Source organism: Leptinotarsa decemlineata, unplaced genomic scaffold (assembly GCF_025532065.1).
Source record: "Leptinotarsa decemlineata unplaced genomic scaffold, Ldec_3_MD MMD2_tig00026282_RagTag_RagTag, whole genome shotgun sequence".
Taxonomy (NCBI): Eukaryota; Metazoa; Arthropoda; class Insecta; order Coleoptera; family Chrysomelidae; genus Leptinotarsa; species Leptinotarsa decemlineata.
The window spans coordinates 8,673,215-8,693,612 of NW_027412668.1; the positions used below are offsets into that span (position 1 = coordinate 8,673,215).

At 34.4% G+C, this 20,398-nt stretch overlaps 3 protein-coding genes across 3 annotated transcripts in view; 1 reads left to right on the top strand and 2 right to left on the bottom strand.

Annotated features, from left to right (window-relative positions):
* Positions 1 to 327: 327 nt before the first annotated feature.
* LOC111514746 (ATP-dependent RNA helicase p62) lies at positions 328 to 10,076 on the bottom strand. The gene is made up of 7 exons (XM_074179765.1): positions 10,008 to 10,076; positions 9,753 to 9,840; positions 8,332 to 9,438; positions 7,385 to 7,623; positions 3,060 to 3,238; positions 1,392 to 1,572; positions 328 to 631 (listed from the first exon to the last, which is right to left on the bottom strand). Coding segments are annotated over exons 2-7 (1,716 nt in total). The 5' UTR covers positions 9,755 to 9,840; positions 10,008 to 10,076; the 3' UTR covers positions 328 to 623.
* On the bottom strand, positions 9,756 to 15,803 carry LOC141484583 (SCAN domain-containing protein 3-like). Its single transcript, XM_074179554.1, has 3 exons — positions 15,246 to 15,803; positions 14,161 to 15,179; positions 9,756 to 9,840 (listed from the first exon to the last, which is right to left on the bottom strand). The coding sequence occupies exons 1-3, from the start codon at positions 15,450 to 15,452 to the stop codon at positions 9,756 to 9,758; spliced, it is 1,311 nt and encodes a 436-aa protein (XP_074035655.1). The 5' UTR covers positions 15,453 to 15,803.
* Positions 15,804 to 18,404: 2,601 nt separating this feature from the next.
* The window catches only part of KrT95D (phosphofurin acidic cluster sorting protein KrT95D), a 51,297-nt gene continuing 49,303 nt past the window's right edge, over positions 18,405 to 20,398 (top strand). Inside the window, exon 1 of the mRNA XM_074179766.1 lies at positions 18,405 to 18,699. Coding sequence (XP_074035867.1) covers positions 18,647 to 18,699 — 53 coding nt within the window. The 5' untranslated portion in view covers positions 18,405 to 18,646. The remainder of the gene's footprint in view (positions 18,700 to 20,398) is intronic.

Sequence of the window (20,398 nt, forward strand, 5' to 3'; positions counted from 1 at the left end):
TCAGGACCTGGTAGAAGAGCGGCATACTCTGTAAGTGTCCCGCAGCGAACTGGATCAGAATTTCAACTGTTTACAAAACCGCGACATGTGTTTCACTATACAATGTCATCTTCGATATCACAATACTGACCCAGTATTGTGATGTCTGAAGATGCCATTGTATAGCAAAACACGTGTCTTAGCTTTGTAAACTATCAAGTAGAAATCTCACATTGAAGTGTTTCTTTGAATACGTCGTAATAGATTTTCATCAAGTATCGGTCAGTTTCATCATATTTTTCAAACACTGGTCAAAGTATACCATTAAATAAAAAATAAAATCCAATATTCTCAATCATCTCATTTTATTCAAATTCGGTACAGTGGTAGACAAGAGAATCTGTCAAACAAATTAAAAACCTAATACTATCACAGATGTACAGATTCAACTCTTCTATATTAGTGACATAGTGTCAGGTGCTAGCAGGCATCATCGAAATAAATAAATAAATACATTACTCATAATCTCAAATGAATCCATAAATAAAAAACTGGTCTAAGTAGGTAACTAGCATGATACAAGGAATGTATCCAAGAAAATACTGAAACATTAGATTATGGTACTCCTACCCCGTGAACCGAATTCAATACTCTGAAAAAGAAAAAACCAATTAGTTTATTCATGACATTTCATAAAAATAAACAATAGTGAACTTCAGAATAAACTGATAAAAGCATTGAAAAGTAAAATTTTTAATCAAATCATATATCACAATACACCTCAACAAATATGGGCAGACATATATATTGCTTATAATCGTATGTAAATTTCACAAAGGTGAATCAAAAAATAAATGTCAATAGTAAACAAATAAATGAATACATTCACATACATAAATTCACAATTCGTTCTTAACCTTAATTTATATCTCTTAGAATAAATAGAAGATATGGTAAGAAAAAGTATTATAAAATGTTGAAGAAATAATTCAAAAACAATTTTTGTGAAATTCTTCAATTATAATTTTATAACAAAAATATTTGGATTTTTTTATACATTTCAGGTAGCTTATCAATTATAAAAAAAACTATATACATATGTTTGCTGTGAAATTGTTTTTTTTCCTCTTTCTGAGGACCAAGTTGATTAATTTTTTTGCACTCATGTTTATATTGAATGATTGATTCAATTTTTATACAGTCTAATAATTATAAAAAAAATAACTGACATATATCCATTCCTATACTAATTTCAAAAATAAGTTTACTTGAATAGTCATATTATTTATTGAAGATCATCTACAGAAAGTATTTTTTAATAATTTCCAATTTATTCAAGACTTTGACTCAATCCTTCCCAAACAATATATTTGAACCAAACAATATATTTGGAAAAAAAATTGAAAACTTACGTTGGAATCTGCTCTGCTTGTTATAACCTCCACCTCCGCCACCATTACCGAATCTCGTATGAGATTTTGGTCCGGAGTTTTCCCGTCCCCTGAAACCGCCACCATATCCCCATCGGCCACCTTTGCTACCCCCATAGCTGCCAGCACGATTAGCAATTTCACTAAGTTTTGGATTAACAATCTGAAAAATGAGACGAGCATTAGTATTTTTTTTCTTGTTCCACTTGTGTTTACAGTGAACACCAAAAAATTTGCACCATATAAATAACTTTTCAATATTGATTTCTCAAAAAATGTTATCCTTTGTTCCAGAGTAGTATACTTATCTTAAATGTATTGAAAATTTCAAGTTGATACAAAATATACTCAAATTTGCAATAGAGTCATCTACTCTGAAAATATTTTCAATTTCTTCCTTGTAGTGGACACAGACTTTTGTTATTAGCTTCAATATATTTTTTACTCCACTTCATTCAAAGTTGAAAAAATAATTACATTTATTCTATATTTATTATTTTCTCGGTCCCAAAGAAACACAACATAGTCAAAACCCTAAAACAAGTACAGCAAGAGCCAAACGTGATGGCAATCCCTCCCGATGCGCACAAGCTCATTTTCAATGAGCTTGTGAGCATTGGCTCTTGCAAAATTGTTCTCCAATGCTGCTGGCATTTGGCATTGTCTGAATAATTTGTACTTATGATGTACTGTTTGGAACCTTTGGAGTAGTAATGAATATTACTGGAGTTGTTTCCCAACACCAAATCGTTATTTTCAACACCTCCACACGTGTTTCGATCACCAAGTGATCATCTTCCTCTTGAAGATGAAACACTTGTTGAGGTGTTAAAAATAACGATTTGGTGTTTGGAAAAAACTCCTAACAAAGTGTGTATCATATAACAATTTAATGAACTATACTACTACCTATAATACTAAATAAAATATGAAAAGAAATTACAAAGGAGTCATGTTCCATTTGCTACCCTAATTAAAACTAATTATTGGTAGACACTGGCAGGGCAAAGAACTTATTGTGATTCAATAGTAATTTAGTTAGGAGAGTCTATACCTGTGCGATCGCTGGCCATTATGTGAAATAACTTTTGTTTTGTGTAGAAAGTTCCAATTGCCAAACCGAGTATAGTTTGTAATTGACATTTCTCTTCATAAAATTCAAATTTGACATCCCTCATACACAATGAAAAACAATATGAAATTTGACTGATACATTTCGAATAGACCGTGCCTTAACTATTATCAAGAATAATTTTTTTGAGAAATTAAAAGTAAAAACAGTTTCAGGTGCAGACTTTTTGGCAGGTACTGTGATTCATTCTCTCTGTATGATGAAAAGTTCTTCAAATTTGATGTGTCAACTAGGTTCGAGATAATACAGGACCTTTTCAAAGAGGACAATCTTCTGACAAATTGGTAATGAAAATTTCCCATTCACAGAAAACAATTTGAGAGACAATACAATAATAACTTGAAAATAGTGTTGGGTAACTTGAGGATGGAATCCAGACAAAAAAGTGTGGACACCGAAGGCATATTACCCATCAATTTATATCCCTTCCAAAAGCATTCATGCTGCGCCGAAAGTACTGAGCGCAGGCACACCAAAATGAAAGGTAAAAGTAAGTTCCTTAAAAAAAAAATCCTTACCTGGTTGGCCTCTGTTAGAACCGATACCAAATCTCTGGCTTGTTTGAAGTTGGACGGTGTGAAGAATGCATAGGATGTACCAGTACTTTCAGAACGTCCCGTCCTTCCTATCCTATGTATGTAATCTTCGGACGAATTTGGATAATCGTAATTTACTACATACTTGATTCCATCCACATCTAAGAGAAAATATGTAATTAGCAATTGGTATTAGTTGCAAAAGTATAATTGCAGCAAAAGAGAAATTCAAGTGTTACTAGAGCATTAACATCGTTCCACTTTCTCTATTGTTTGAAACAATAACGTTGCCAAGATTGGAATTGAAAGTTAGTTATGACATTGTTCAGTTAGTGAATAAAACCAATTTTTTTTTCTTTGATCAAGAGTGACAGCTGTATTAAAAGTAAACATCTCTTTCTTTTCAATTATCTACCAGAATTCTCTCAATGGAAATACATGGTCTCACAAGTTGGGATCATTTTGTTATAAATATGTATAGTTTATTCTCATCAACCATTTTCTGAAAAAAAATTTAGATAAAATCAAGAGTTTGGGATGTAATTTAAACCTAAGACCAATAAATGGAAACAGCAGTCAAATAATTTGGCACAGAAAAGTAATTATGAAATCATGTCACATTGTTGAGAAATAATAATGATAAGAAAATCTTGCCATGATCAAATAAGATTAATATATTACATCCAAATACAACTTTATCAGCCTCAGAAAAAAGATTTCTCAATATCTCAGAAAATGAGGATAGTGTGATAAATTGAGTAATTACTTTTTTGTTTATAATATACTCTATAAAAAAAGTTTCAAAGCCTTTTTATAGACTTTTGTTCATGTTTAAACTATAAAAGAGAACAATCCTAATGAGAAGCCCTCTCATTATACTTACTGGTCAAACCACATGAAAAAATGTCTTTAGTACTTCACATATGTGGCGACATTATCTGTGTCAGAATTAACCAGTTTTAAATGTTAACTTCCAGTGAATATAGAGTTAGAAAATAAAGGTGAAGAACCCACTTATAGTAGTAGGCTATGAGAGTTCCCAAGATACTTCAATTTTTACAAACACGAATCTTTTGATTTGAATGTTTGATATTTCAGAGAAAAATAAAACCTCATCTTATGGTATAGTTTCAAAAATATTGATAAAACTTTTTTTGAAACACAAAAAATTTTACATGGATTTGATACGACTTTTTTTCAGTGAAATAATTTTAGTGAAATAAAGGTCCACTAGAAAAATTCAACCAGATGGAATGTAATCAGCAAATCCACTGTCTAATAGTCCTTGATTATGAAGATCCAATCAACAATGTGTTAGCAAGCCAAAATGACCTCCATATTGGTCTGATTTTAATTGAATGGAACTAAAGATTATGCATAATTAGATATATGCAGAGTATAATTCAATCAGTTACAAGAGAGTTCTTTTGATTTATTTTAAACATTTTTTTTATTGATAGACTTCTATAAATATAATGTCATGGCAGACTATTACAATATGAAAATGGTTCGCCGTTACTTGATAATATATAACAAATTCAAGGATTCTTTAAAAGTAATCAACAAATATGATCCCAGCATATCACAAGAAACTTGTCAAAAACCCCAAACACAGCAACGTACTCTAGGATAATAAAGAAACAAATTAAATACTAACCATTTCTCAATCATGGCAATAGTAGCAAAACACTGCCTGCTTCAGTACCACACAAAACTTGGAAGACAAATATCAAAAGATATGCATGGCAAATATTCGCTGATCGGCATAAAATCATCCCACGATGAGATAAAGCCGAACTATCCACTTGCCAAGCATCGTATATTCCACTGGTCTTCCTTTTTTCTGAGGTAGGCAGGAGCCCAGAGGCACCGCAAGAAACAGAATTGCATCCTCAATGAGAAAGCAACAAAGGCGTATCACTTTTTTTTTTCAGATTTTAGTAGTACGCTCATCCTGCATGTGCCTCTGAAACAAAATGGACACCCAGACTGATTAACATAACTCTAAATGAATAGTCAACTTCCAAAGTAAATTGAATAAGCTAAATAAAACTATGGTGTTTAAAGAAAAAGGCCTTCTAACATCATCGCTTGTCTAATTTCATAAGCATTAGTTTAACTCTCAATAAAAGTGCATTTTTTGCAATATCTAGCTTTTCTTGATGACATACTCCACTAAAATCGACTTTCTTCAACTGTTCGACAGATCAACAAGATTTGGTCAGGTGCAACAGCAATTTCGATGTTTACTTTGAAAGATAATTTATCTTTCAAAAAACATTTTGATGCGAGATTTCTACTTGACAGTTCACAAAACCGCGACACATGTTTCGCTATAGAATAGCATCTTCGGGTGCCACAATGCTGGGCATTGTGTATCGTGACACCTGAAGATACTATTATGTAGCTAAACCCGTGTCGCGGTTTTGTAAACCAAGTGGAAATCTCTTATTGAAGTTTTTTTTTAAATCGTTAAGTTATCAGTAAATTCTGTCATAATTCATCTTTCATAAAAATTGGCTTTAAAAGCTACAAACTTCTCAATTACAAATCCGCTTACCAATACTGTCATAAGTAATTTTTCAGAATTTTCTATAAATTGATTTGTTTTAATGCACTATAAATTTTAAGGTGGCAGTGAAAAGACTACAAATATACAGTTAACTAAATTTCAAGATTGGAAGAACCACTTCTTCAGAGATAAAAATAGACCACGTTTAAAGGGCATCTTCAAGGGTGATTATTAGTAATGGATGTTACTAAAACTAAACTAGGTATGAAAAGGTTTAAAATTGATCAAATATTTTTCCATTCAATAAAAACTATATAAGAAATGACTACTTGAAAACTGTCTAACATATGTCAGCACATTTCAGAACATTAAAATGTAAATTTACATTCGATATAGATTGATTTCATTCAAGAAAAAGTATGTTAGCAATTTCTTGGCAAAGATTAATGGACACTTATTGCTATTGAGAATGTTTCAGGGAAACCTTCTTGTAGACCTATATTTGAAAAGCTAAATATTCAATTGTATACATAAATATTGTTCATTGTATACATTAAATTAAAAGCAATCTTACATAACGCAGATTCTCATGAATATCAGATTGAACATAAGTATTACATTCTAAGTCAAAATAACCTCTCCAAATAACATTTTATTATGTCTCTGAATTTTGAAGTTTTGTATTTTGAATTTCATGATGTAAAATATTTTGTGCTGTAGTATCAAAAACAATGTTTTTATGTTGACGCCAAAATAGCCAGAACATATGAACAGTTGCATAGATAGGGACATTCATAAAAAGTTATGAGTTGTTTACGATGGTCATTTATGAAGTAAATTAGTAATTGAAGTAATTAGTTTAAAATTTTTTAGGCAATACTTGAATACTAAAAACTATTGAAACCCTTCATCTCGACCATCTTGACCAGCTCCATCAGTCTATATTATCAATTCACAATTAGCATGAAGGAAGAGTTAAACTTTTTCAGTCAAATTCACTTTGCCAATCTGAGTAGAAACTTTTCTCTCAATCAAATATACAAACTGCAGCCATGTTGAGAAAACTAGCAGAAACTTATCTAAATCAGTCAATTGCTTGACTGATATTTCTTTTGCATTTGTTTTTACTTCAACTTTTACATTGTGTTAGGATTTCAATATTAAAACTTCCTAGTCAATTTCTATATAATGTTTTACTTTATATATATCGACACAATAAGAACATTTCTATTATTTTTCTTAAAGCAATTGATTTCAAAGTAGGCAAACTCTTCCTCTAAAGTTGCATATTAGGATAAACTATCATTCAACTACTTTCTCTCATATAAATTGTTAATTGCCAGATAAAAGAAGCTGCAATGCAATCTTCTCAGAAATAAAAATATTCATAAATTGATTTCCATCAATCTTCCTGAATTTCTTAGGTAAATCCAAATGAACATGAATTGGAGAGCCAATAATATGGTGAAGGTAGTCATTACTCAATTATAATTTATTGCTCAACTGTAGATTTGATGAATTGATATACACCCCCTGATCACATGTTCAGCTGTGTTCATTTTGAGCTTTGTTGAAAAAGAAAATAATATAGAATGTCTAATGATTTAAAAAGTAGAATATGAATCAACCAGTCTGGAACTACAAATCCATGCTACTATGCCACAGAATATATAAAGCTGCATATTATTTTTATATAACAAAATTTGAAATAACCCAAAACTGAAAAACTAACAATCGAAAGTGTACATAAAAGTGTGCCCAAAATTATCTAAAAAATGTTGAACCAAAAACTCACCTAATCCCCTAGCTGCAACATCAGTAGCAACCAGAATGGTAGCTTTGCCATTCCTAAACTCCCTTAATACATAATCTCTTTCTTGTTGAGATTTATCACCGTGCATGGCAACTGCAGGCCAACCGTACCTACGTATAGATTTTGTGATTCCTTCTACTTTCCTCTTCGTTTCCACAAAGATGATAATTTTAGAGTCTGGTTCACCATTTGTTCCAATTTCTTGCAAAAGGGTGCCTAATCTAAAGGACAGAAAGGCGTGTTTAATCTCAACAAACAAATTCAATTCTGATAAATTAGATACAAGAGCGTTTTCAGTTCTTCTTAGAGGTAAAGGGTGTGCGACAATAATAATCACAGTTTTCATAAGGCTGGCTCATCATTAAAATTGAGAATCATTGAAGCAAATCAAATTTAGATAACTTTTATCTTTCAAAATCATCTTTCCAAATAGAATACAAAGCATAATAATTAATGCATTGAAGAGTTATTGGTAGGTTATTTGATTACATAATTCGTGTTTAGAATAAAGACAGTGTTACTACATAACATCAAAATTGTCACTGATATTCAGTGAGTAAGATTTTTTTCACTTTCCGAATAGAGTTAATAATCGCGGTTATGCTCTTTACGAGATGTAGTAGTCAGAATCATTCAAATATTAGTCATTGAATTCATTTACTACATAAATGTATATGAAAATTGAAGAGCTTGTGGGTGTTGAAATGAGCAATTTTTCATAAATATGTTGAAATAGAAACCTATTAAGAGTGATTCAACGTTTTATTTGATCCTCTTCAAAAACTATCAGTGAACACCAATTATTTAAATATGGCATCATGAATATGAAGGTTTGAACTCAATGTTATGAAATATGATTGAAAATTTTCAATTTTGAAACACAAAATAGTTGAATGAGTGGACATATTATAAGTATTTCAGATACTCACTTTTGTTCTTTTTCATGTTCCTGGCATACATCAACAATCTGCAGGATATTGTGATTTGCAGAGAGATTCATCGATCCAATATTGAGGTGAACGGGGTTAGTCATGAAATCAGCAGCTAGTTTCTTCACTTCCTTGGGCCATGTTGCAGACCACATGAGAGTTTGTCTATCAGGTCGAACCTGTCCGAGGATTTTACGTATTTGAGGCTCAAAACCCATGTCCAACATTCTATCAGCCTCGTCCAAAACTAAATAAGTACACCTCTCCAAATTTGTTGTGCCTTTCGACAAGAAGTCGATAAGTCTACCAGGTGTAGCAATACAGATTTCTACTCCTCTTTCTAAATCACGAGCCTGGGGTCCTTTCGGTGCTCCACCAAAAATACAGGTGTTCCTTACATAAGACGAGCTACCAAAGTCATTCGCTACCTGCTGTATCTGCTGGGCAAGTTCTCGAGTTGGTGCTAGAATCAGAGCAATTGGTCCATCACCTCGACTCAAAGGAGCTTGGTTATTGATGTGTACTATAGCTGGAAGGATGTATCCCAAAGTTTTACCGGATCCTGTTTGAGCAATGCCAACCATATCATGACCACTCATTGCTATTGGCCAACCCTGAGCCTGAATGGCAGTAGGGGCTTCGTATCCTTGATTACGAATTTCATTCATCACATAATCAGGAAAACAGGCCTCATTGAAATTCTGAATAGGGTTAGGAGCATTGGAATCGACTGTGATTTCTTTAGAATTACGATACTGTTCTACTTCAAATGCAGATCGGTTTGCTATAGACTGATGGGGCACATAAAAATCTTTCTTGATGGGCTGCAAAGACTTTCTGCCCCACTCGACTTTGCGCAACCCTTGTCCATTAAAATCACCAAACTTATCTCCACCGTATCCGGCACCTCCACCGTTTCTATAGCCCCCTCCTGAATTTCCATTCCTGAAACCTCCTCCAGAACTGCCATTTCTGAAGCCACCTCCAGAACTGCTGTTCCTGAAGCTTCCGCCGGAACTACCGTTTTTGAAGCCGTCTCCTCCGGAAAATCCGTTCTCGCGGCCCCTGAAGCCGCCAGCACCACCCACTGACTTGTTACCGTAAGACCTATAAATATTTGAAAACGTTTTCAAAGCGGCACTTGCAGATTTGATTTTCAAAAATTGTAATGCCATCGTTAAGCTTGTGATTTTTTTTATTGCAACAAAAACGTATCCTCGTGCGAAGACACACGTTGCGCCATAGAAGAGATCAATAAATTGATAATGATAACCGCACCGCAGTTAGCACATTGAACCGGAAGTTCGAAGTAGTTAAAATGGCGATCACTACAAGACGTAACTTTTGCATGGATTTTCCGCGAATGAGTCATCCAAAGCTGAGAATACACTTGTAACTATAAATAACAAAATTAAACTCACATTTTATGAATTTTCCTGTAGATGTTCTGGGTCGTTATTAATGATAATTTCAACCCTTTGGTAGCCGGCTCTTATGGAGTCAGGAAAACTGAAATATAAAAGTTAGTTATTTTACGAATCCAATAAGATGAATTAATAAATTACCAGTAGACTACTGAATAATAAATGAAGTGATAAATTGCTGAAAATATACAGCAAAAATCACTTATATAAAAAAATCAATAACCATAAATTTGAAATTATAACAAGACTTACCTCTCTGACGTCCACGGAGATAGAGAAAGAAGAAAAGGAAAAACTGTATTAGTACGAATTCCCCCACCTATGTATATGCGCAAAATTCTGCACTCGGCACAGAACTCTGGATTTTAGGTTTTAGTTCCATGCACTCGAGGGCTATACGAGAGCACAATTTTACTTATTTTATATTATAAGCCATGTTACTTCCTTTTTCTTCCTTATTTTGTTACGTATTAAGACATTTAAGTTTTTCAATTTCATTAAAATCTATATATTCTGTGTCAAAATACCTTACACAAGAGACCGACATTCCAATTAAACAAAGTCAATGTTAATTTTCTGTTTCATGAATAACGAATGGTGAATAGAACGTGTTGCTCAGTTCAATTGGTTTCTATGCATAATAATATGACTCGAGAAGTCATGCTTATTCAAATTTCACAAAATTTTTGGGAATGCCACAAATAAACCTAAATATTTGAATTGTATTGTAAATCACATAACATATACATGTTATATTATAAAAATCAAAAAAACCACATGATATACATGTAATATATCATTATTTACATTGGCTCCAGATACGAGTGCGTGAAACATTTCATTTTAACTTTTTCAATTTTTATCAATTGTAATAACATGAAACCTCAAATTTCCATCAATAAATTTTAATTTTCTCACGAAAGCTCTGTTATCCAGCAATACCATGAGAGCAAACAGCATGAATAAGTGTGGCAGTTCATTTTCCTTTTCTGTCTCTTGTATCTGTTCAATATATTGACGAGGTTTCATTCGATTCAAAAATTCATTTGAGGAGTCAGACACAGTATAGTTAGGCTCTAGTTACTGTCATAATCATAATATCAAATGTTACCTGTGATTTTCTGTTGAAACATTTATAGTAATCTCTCCAAAAATCCACTAGGAAATTTCTGATCTAAAACCAAGATCGATGCTGTAGAAATGCGTAATGACAAGCAATTCATCAAAATGTTCGTATTGTCAACGCAGATATTTCGAATCATTTCGGGGAAGACGCAGATATTTTTCTCCTAATGAAGTATCTGCAGGTGCCTTTCCTAACAAGATAAAATTTTGTGTATAATTCAAGAATTATTTTATTGCCTAAATTTTGCTACAGATTAGGAATCATAGATTCCTACTATTAGCAGAAAAATAAAATGGAGATTAATGGATTATTAGAAATATTGAATAAGATACTATTGTATAGCCAAATATGTGTGAACGGAAACGGAAATGAACTGATGAATATGTTGAATGTTTTGTAATTGACTGAAATGAAATCGTGAACTTTCCTTTCTAAAAATACTTCTCATTTTACACGAGAAAAGATATCTCCTGAGAAATGTTAGATGACCACAAAATAATCGTAAAATCCTCTTTACAATAACTAATGACCAATCAGAACAAAGAGAACACTCTAATTTTGACAGCAACTCTTCTCCATCTTTCTTTCCTGAACATATTCAATGCAGAAATTCTAAATTATACGAGATTTTCAGTAATTTCATTAGTGGATTAACAATATTCAAGAATCTATTCTAAGACATACGTAATTTTTTCTCCTATCGGAATATCTATTTCATTTACCCTCGAAAATAACAATTAAAGTATCTGCATCAGAGTATTTGTGTGTAAACTGAAAACCCTGTGAGTATATATTTACATGATGTCGAGAATTGGGCCTCTGGTTGGCGTCAAATGGATGTTATTTACCTCAGTTCTCAACAGAGGGCCTTTCAGTCAAAATTTAAGTATCAGATACTTTTCAAAGATTGCTTTCATTATGTTTGTTGATTAGAAAGTACAAATTCGAAGAAATTCATTAATATTGTTCATAATTCATCATTACTGAAGTCAACTTTATTTCTTTGAAAGACATTTTTCTGTGGAGGACTCTTACTGTTTCTTTTTTTTGTAAATATCCTTCCACAATTTGAAAATTAAACAAAGCTAAATTGATAGAGAATCTGCTGAAGTGTAATAAAGGGCAAATTGAAAAGTACAGATTGTAGAAGGTTATATACTAAAAATAATTTTAGTATCATTAATAATTATTTATTGTCACGTTCATTTCAAATTCAAGGTCAAATTGAGTTCAAATTGTAGTCTATTTTCAGATTTGTTTCTATGAATTATTGAGAAAAATATCACTAGACACAGTGCCACATGAAAATAATTCATGACTGAAGCAAGTCGTTTTGAATGCAACAACATGCAAGGTTGGGTTATCAACCCAAATAACGTTAACGCTGAAATGTGTTCTAGTAAAAACTGGAATAGAAAAACTTTCGATATATATTTTATTGTTTGAGTTGCTACCCATAAAAATGCGGCTTAGGAATAGTATATTTGAGTCGTATACAGATTTATACGATAAGAAATGGAATTTCCACTAACTTGAACATAAGCACAAGAACTGCAGGTCAGGGTGCAAATCTCGGGCTTATAATGTTAGTTATTTTTGTATAGAATACTTACTTCAACTAGTATGAGATTAAATTAGTCGAATGAAGAGATTTGGCAACGTAGTTGACTGTATTATACACCTCAGAAATAATCGGAAACAATTCAAAATGCCTTGTAGACCCATTTATGTATACCTATCCACTCTTGGATTATTTTGAGTATATAATTTAAATTGATACAATTATGTAGTATTACATTTCCTTTGATTGAGATATTCAACAGATATTTAATAAAAAAAATATATAATCAGGTATCTGGACTCTGAGCTTCAAGTTAGAATTGGATACATTCCCAGAAATTTAAAAAAAACATAAAAAAGAACAGATAGCCTTCTAGTAGCATATAATTCAAAAACTCGTTGAAAGTGATATCTCGTGAATTCAAGTTTTAGACTCCTGAGGATTGTCGTTCGTAGGACATAAAGGTCAATGACCTCTATGCCGCTCTGGCCTTGTGTACCCCTTCCTGAGTGGGGTATTTGATGAACACACTGTTCATTTCAACAGACGTCGTGGGGCCTTCACTTAACCGAGCGACGGGGCCTTCTGAATCGAGTGGGGTCGTCTATAGTGTAATCTACAGCTTCCCAAACTAATGGGTTATCATCAGCGTTGCCACATTTATTTTGGCGAATCTACTTTTATTTTTGCTTGAATCTACTAAAATCTACTAAATATTTTTTCAAAAATACCAAAAATCTACTTTTCAAAAAAAGCTTAAAATAAGAACGGATTTGGAGGTTGGGGATTAATGAAATGGTTAATTGGTTTAATTATTTATTTATTTATTGACTAAACCTAAATATATAAATTTCAAAACGAGCACAACAAAGAAAACGGAACTGACTCTCATCTTATTTTTTAAACAAACATTTTGTTCTTAAAACCAGAAATAAAAGAATTAAATTTCGTCATCTTTATACTTCAGGTTTTTATATAAAGTTTTATCGTCCATTAACTTTATCATTCTTACATCGGGTTGAAAATTTGGGCAAGACCCAACATCTCTCAGACCCTCTTTGGCATGAATTAACGCAGAAACGTTTTTGTTATGAAATTTGTTTCGATCGTCGGTTTTGATTCGATTGAATTCGGAGAAAATTCTTTCACATTTTACATTCGACACAGGCAAAGAAAGCATTTGTTTTGCGAATTTGGAAATATTTTCGTATTTAAGTTTATTATTGTTGTCCTTTAAACAGCTTATTTTATGCCAAAATTCTTCAACATTGAAGGAATTATTTATATTGCTGCTACCGCTAGAAAGCAAGTTAGATACATCTAAATCTAGTTTCATTTCCCTGTATTCATTATCAATGTCTTGAATAACTTCTTCTGGTACTATATTCGGAAACTTTGAAAGAAGATTTATGAGACTAGAAAACTCTTGGTATACAACTACCTGAGGATCTAAAAATTGTAGTTCTTTAAACAATTCTTTATCTAAGGGCAATCTAGATTTTAATTGATTACTCAAATTAATAAAAAAAAGCTGACATCGTTTAAAAAAGTCATGAGCAATTGTTTGATTTCCCTGTATTTTATACAGATTTTTTGCAACATTCACTCCTAAGTACATCTCGTTAAGAGGTAAGTAGTGCATTGAGGCATCAGGATCCAAATCAGAGAGATTAGTAGCCTTAACATAAGTACTTTTCATAAAGCAACTTAAAATTGACCTAAAGAAACTCGACATGTCTTTAAAAAATGTGTGAGTAACTGGATAGTCTACTCGAAAAATGATGTTAAATTTATTAACTATAGGTAAAACAAAATCAAGAAAATAGAAATAGAGTAAAATTAAATTATCATTAAATGAATTATATAAAAACTCACAAGAAACATTTTGCTGTTTGTCTGTCAAGTATTGCCCTTGGAAAAACAGTTTCAAGGGTATCCATTGCTCTAGAATTCTATTTACACAATTGTGTAAAGATAGCCACCTTATGTCATAGTGTCTTAAAATTTTATGTTTTTCTGAAGCAGTAAATTCTTGAAATTCTTGAAATTCTCTTTGGCGCTTGCTACTCTGGGAAAAGTAATTATAGACATCTTTAACAAGCTGTTCTAATGATCGTGGAAGAACTTTACAAGCATGGCTTACAGCTAATGCTACCAAATGGCAAACGCATTTAACAAATATGCAGTTGGGATTTATTTCACGTATTTTAGCAACAATGCCATTGTTATCTCCAAACATGACATTTGTGGTGTAAGCTGCAAAACCCAATAGTTGATTTTTCATGTTAAGTCCTTTTTCTTCTAAGGCACTGTTAAGTGCATTAAAAAGGTCTAGGGCAGACTCTCCTTGTATATCTACTGTACACAAAAATCTGGTCTTCACACAGGCATTTCTCTCTGAATAAAACTTAATTGCGATGGCAAGAACCTTTTTTGTACTTACGTCGGTACTCTCATCAATGATTACTGAAAAAGTTGAAAGTCCCGACTTCAAATCTTGTATTAATTTTTCTTCAAAGTGTCCTCCTAAAACATTATAGGCTATTGCAGATGATTTTGTTCTTTTACAGGAAAATTTTCTTGCAATCTCTGAGTCAGGAAAAGCATCTTTGATGACATCGCTTAGATGATCCATCACATGAAATGGTACATTATGCTCCACAAGCACAGACACTATTTTAATTTCTGCTTTTTTCATTCCATCCGAAACTGAGCTAGTTTTCAATAATTTATCAATCTAAAAAATAAAACATTATTCTTGCTACTACATATTTTAATTAGACATAAATAAAAACAGACAAACCTTAGAGCTTCCAGTAAATCCAATCATATTCTTCTTATGTTTCGCGGAAGTATTATGTTCTTTTAGAGAAGCCATCCTGGATAAAATTCTAACATTGCATGCTTTGCAATGGGCACTACATCCATCCTGTGCTTTACACAGCCAAGTAGAAAATAATGGGTTCTGTTCCCATTCTGTCCGATAGGATTGCTCATAAGCTCGCTTCATAATTTTCACTTTCACGAAAAAAGCAATTTTACACAGTTGTCACTTGTCGGGGAAATACAACGGTGAAACTATAAAGCATGAGGGGGAATCACCGACAAAAACGCAGGCGAAGCATCCAAATGAATAAAAATATCAAATTAGTTACACGTCTACCAACATAGAAATTAAAGTAAATGCTGGATTCAATTATTTTTTATAGTAATTATATTGTTAATGGCATTTTCACATTATTGAAAGTTATGTATTAAAATCTACCAAAATCTACTGAAGAAAATGTGCCTACTAAAATTTTCTGAAAAAGGGTGCAAATCTACCAAAAAAGTAGAAATCTACTAGATGTGGCAACGCTGGTTATCATGAGTTTCCGCTGACTCGAAAACTCTCTGATTCCTCGATTGAATGGACTGCCGTATAGTTAACAGCTTCAAATCTCTGTGGATGGCTTCATTCCGCACAAACCATGGAGCATTCACCAGCATCCTGAGAAGTTTATTTTGCAACCTTTCCAAAATGGAGAGGTTTGACGGGGCGGTTTGTCCCCAAGCACCTGAAGCATACATGATGACAGGCTTGAACATCGTGTTGTATAGTAAAATCTTATTTTTAAGATTGAGTTTTGAATTTCTATTGACCAGAGGATAGAGTTTAGCTATCCTCATCTGCACTTTGCTCTTGATATAATCAATGTGATTTGCCCAGGTGAGTCAGCGGTCTACCCAAAGACCTAGGTACTTGACTCGCGTTTGCTATTCGATCTCCCTGCCTGAAATCGTGACCCTTGTGTCTGGAGAAACTTAACGTCTCCCCAAGTGTATCGCCTGAGTTTTTTTTTGGATTCACTCGAATCTTCCAGTCAAGGTACCAGCGTTCGAGGTAGTCCAATGCGCGTTGCATGTAGACGACCGCCAACGCCCGACCCATTGAAGAAGCGAGGAGAGCCGTATCATCGGCGTAAAGGGAAACCTTCACGTGATCGAACCTCGGAAGGTCGCTCACGTAAAGACTGTACATTAGTGGAGACAGCACAGCTCCCTGAGACACTCCAGCTTCGATTTCCCTGATGGGAGACAGGGTTCCTTCAACTCGGACCTGAAATGTTCTGCCTTTCAGAAAGGACCTAATCCACCGGACTAGACCCGAGGCAGATCGAAATCAAGCATTTTGTGTAACAGGCCTTCGTGCCAGACTCGGTCGAAGGCATTTGAAATATCCAGAAGGACGAGACGGACTGTCTTCCTGTTGTTCAGCTCTGAGATAGAATTTTCGACCAGTTTCAGGGCCTACAGCTCGGTGGAGTGTGCCCTCCTGAAGCCGAATTGTTCGTCAGCAGCAGGTTCTGGCCCTGTTTCGGAATCATGACAACTACGGCATGCTTCCATCTTCGAGGAAAGTATCTGAGAGTGATTGAGCTGTTGATAATGTCCAGTAGATATCTATTCGGGAGCTGCTTCAACAGCCTGTTGTTGATTGAATCAATTCCTGGATCCTTCTTGGGTTTGGATGCCCTAATGTACCCCTTCAGTTCTTCCTCTGAAGCTGGATGGATCACGTCGTCATCATTTTCCTTAAGGATGCGCCGAACCCGGTGTTTCAGCCGGATATCACGGTCAATAATATCATTATCCGGATCAACGTTAAGTCGAAACTGACTCTCCACTGTGTCTGCAAAGGCCAACGCCTTCTCGGCGGGGGAGTAGCAGATGCCGCGCTGTCCGTGGAGAGGGAAGGGAGCGGTTTTTTTCTTCTGCGAGACTGCCAAGTTCGAGCGATTCCAAACACTCGCTCCCCCTTTCGTTTCTATAGTCAGTGATGGCCTGTTTAACCTGGTTGGTCATCCCACTAGCTGAACCTTGATGCCGTCAGCCATCTTTACTGCCTTGGTAAAGTTTACCTTATGGAATGCAGCCAGCTTTGTGAATTGAACCCACTTGTCCTTCTGGCGAACGACAATTGGGGGAACGCATGTTTTTCTGGTGCTTTGGGGCACCTCAGGACGTGGAAGGAGAGGGAAGCTAGTTCCGTGATCATTGGGGTTTTCAACCTGATTTAGATTTTGGGATGGCTGTTTTGGGCCACCCTGTATAGTTGAAATCGATTTTTCATACCTATTGTCTTCACCAACATTTCATGGTCACCTTCGACGGAAGATTCTGTTGTTGAGAGTTCTGACTCTGAAGTGTTGTTCTTGGCTTCGTCCCGGAGCTTTGCCGGTATTTTTGTTTACTGGAGCGACTGGTTTGGATGAAAGAGGAGGAAACTCTTCTGGAAGGCCATGTTTTTTGTTGACCAGTTCTTGAGGCTTGATCGTATTGTCGTCGTTGTTTGTCTCAGACTGAGCAGAGAGGGTGGTGCCGACGGGAGTATCTCTGGAGGATACATTCCGTGACGGACGCTCGAGAAGCTCTTTGGTTCCTGGTAGAGGGCCAGAGGGCTCCCGAACTGCCACCACGGAGCTGCCCCTTAGCAGTTCTGATGGACTCAAGCCCAGGCGATCAAGCAATAAACCCATGAGGGTAATTACTTCACCCCTGTCTCTGGCCATCAGGCTGTCAAGCAGTTCCTCCATACTGCTGTCGTAAAACTCACACCCTTTGATATCCCAAGGGTAGGCGATGAACAGTTCCGTGAAAGTGATAGTTTGAATGCACTCACCAGAAGTCTGGAGGGTCCTTGCGCACTACAACCAACGCACTCACCAATAGGAGATATGTAACTACTGGTGAATGGCTGATCATCCACCAGAAATAGTCGTATTTGTGGAAAAAACTTCGAAAGTATCGCAGCGAAAAATTTTCTGTATGTCAGTTTGACAGCTAACGTCAATCACAATTCACGTATCATTATAGCGGTCCGACATTCTTTATATTGTCGAATGTCCTTGGTGTGAAAATTGACACAAATGACATAATTGACATTAGTGACAGTGACAATTAGAAAGAAAAAAAGTCTTGTTTCTTTGTTCCTTTGACACATCTTCTGACAGTTAATTTTAATGCGACTGGAGATTGCAGCAGTAGTAAACTAAAATAAATAGAGATAAGTAATGTTTGTTAGAAGTCGCTTTCGAGCGTACCGTTCGGGTCTAACAGATGAATCCGTAATTCATTTGAGGTTAATCACAAAAGTGGAGTTTCTGTGAATATGAGTGAAAAAAACAAGTCCCTCTCAGGGGCGGGGCCTCGGCCCCAAATAGAATGAGACTATATGCTACTTGGGTTGACCGGACACCTTCCAACTGTATTCCAAGGTAAGTTATTTTCAAATTTGAACTCAAAGAAACCAATAGTTTCTTGTGAACGCCTACAGTTTTATTAAACATTTCAATGAAAAAAAGTAACAACTTCAATATTCTGTTATAAGTTCCCTATAGTGGACTGGTATTTAACTGTTTATGGTGAATATGAATACTTAACATACATTTCAATTGAGGGCATGTTCTGCTTAGAAAACAAGTCATTTTCCTATAGTGTCTTGGAATTTAATTGAGAATGATCAATGTGGATACCTAACATATATTTTTATTAGGGCATGTCATTTGAAAACGTCTTCATTCAGTTAAATGGAAAGTTTTTCACACAAATAAAGCATTATTTGTTTTTTTCCCTATATTCCAGGAAACGAAAGTAATACAAATTATGAAATTATGAAACAACAACAAAAATTATTTTTGCGCTCTGGTGCCACTTGATTGATTCCAGTGGCGCATTTGCTTTTTCAGCTGCAGGAAAACCAGTAAAAACCTGCAGCACCAAATCATGTGAAGATCTTGATCTGCCAATGTCCTCTCTTTCCTAGAATAAAATGTAGGGTGTCTCCAGAAGCTCCAATAAATTCAAGATATCACCAGAATATTTAGTGACACGACTATCGTCAAACTTGAACCAGTCAGTTTCGTCTTTGACCAATGAGTTATAATGACCTGATTCAACTCCAGAACCACAGTGAACAATGACTGCATAAAGATTATTATAGTGATCTGCTAGATTGAAGTGTTCATCTATTTCGAACTTTCGTAAGAGTTTGGTGCTTCTGTCAGAGGTTGAGTCATGTTTGAAGATCATCAGATTATTAGATTGACTGGTGCCTCAGCTATACTTGTTGTCTCATAAAAGTCAGTTAGTTTGGCGCATATTTGGCAATAGATCATCACCCGTTAAAAGTTCTATTTTCAGATGATTTTTCAATAAACTTTGCAGTTAGCTGGTTATCAGTTGTATTAGGAATGTAATATAATTTTACTCTCTTAGACTCGCTCATTTTGCCTTGAAAAATCACCTTTGATTCATTTATCACCTCATGGAAAATAAGTAGTTTCATACTTAGATAATTTTCATTATAAATTATTTTCAAAGATAGTGCTAGACTTACAAGTAAATAACCTGGCAATAAAAATAGAATATCACAAGTATCAACAAACAATTTGGAATAATTCTGACACAATTTTATCAGTTAGTCATTCAAGTCTAGAAATGATATACTGTCATTGATTTCCTTCCTATCCAATAAATAGGATATTGGAACCAACAGAATCGAATGAGGATAAGATATCTATTTTATTTATTGGAATCGATAAGATCAAATCATCTACATATGTCTCAATGAATATAATGAACTCCCTAATTTATCATGAGATGCAAAGATGGCTTAGATTTTCTGATGAACAGGTCAACAAAAAGCTGGAGTGAAAATAATGGTAGGCTCATACTTTAGTTTATTTCTAACGATTCAGAACTGATTCCAAAAGCTTTTAGTGTGGCACTGGTTGCAGTAGAAGATATGGTTGCAAAAAAAAACTTGAAGTAAATTTTTGCACTATTTTGGCTCAAATAAAGAAGATGAAAGTAGTGTGAAAGGAGATATTGTTTTTGAAAAACTGGGAATTTGCCGTAGTTTAAAAAAAGGGCATCGCAAAGTCGACAATGATCTCAAAGAAAGTTGAACTGGCG

What these genes read in the sequence shown, in the direction of transcription:
- LOC111514746 (XM_074179765.1), bottom strand. An exon ending in TGTTGCAGCTAGGGGATTAG is followed by an intron (nt 3,239 to 7,384) that starts GTGAGTTTTTGG and finishes ATTTTCTCTTAG; the next exon opens with ATGTGGATGGAATCAAGTAT. An exon ending in TTCTAACAGAGGCCAACCAG is followed by an intron (nt 1,573 to 3,059) that starts GTAAGGATTTTT and finishes CTCATTTTTCAG; the next exon opens with ATTGTTAATCCAAAACTTAG.
- LOC141484583 (XM_074179554.1), bottom strand. Translation starts at nt 15,452, where the DNA reads ATGAAGCGAGCTTATGAGCAATCCTATCGGACAGAATGGGAACAGAAC. An exon ending in GATTTACTGGAAGCTCTAAG is followed by an intron (nt 15,180 to 15,245) that starts GTTTGTCTGTTT and finishes TTTATTTTTTAG; the next exon opens with ATTGATAAATTATTGAAAAC. An exon ending in GACATGTCGAGTTTCTTTAG is followed by an intron (nt 9,841 to 14,160) that starts GTCAATTTTAAG and finishes TTTATATTTCAG; the next exon opens with TTTTCCTGACTCCATAAGAG.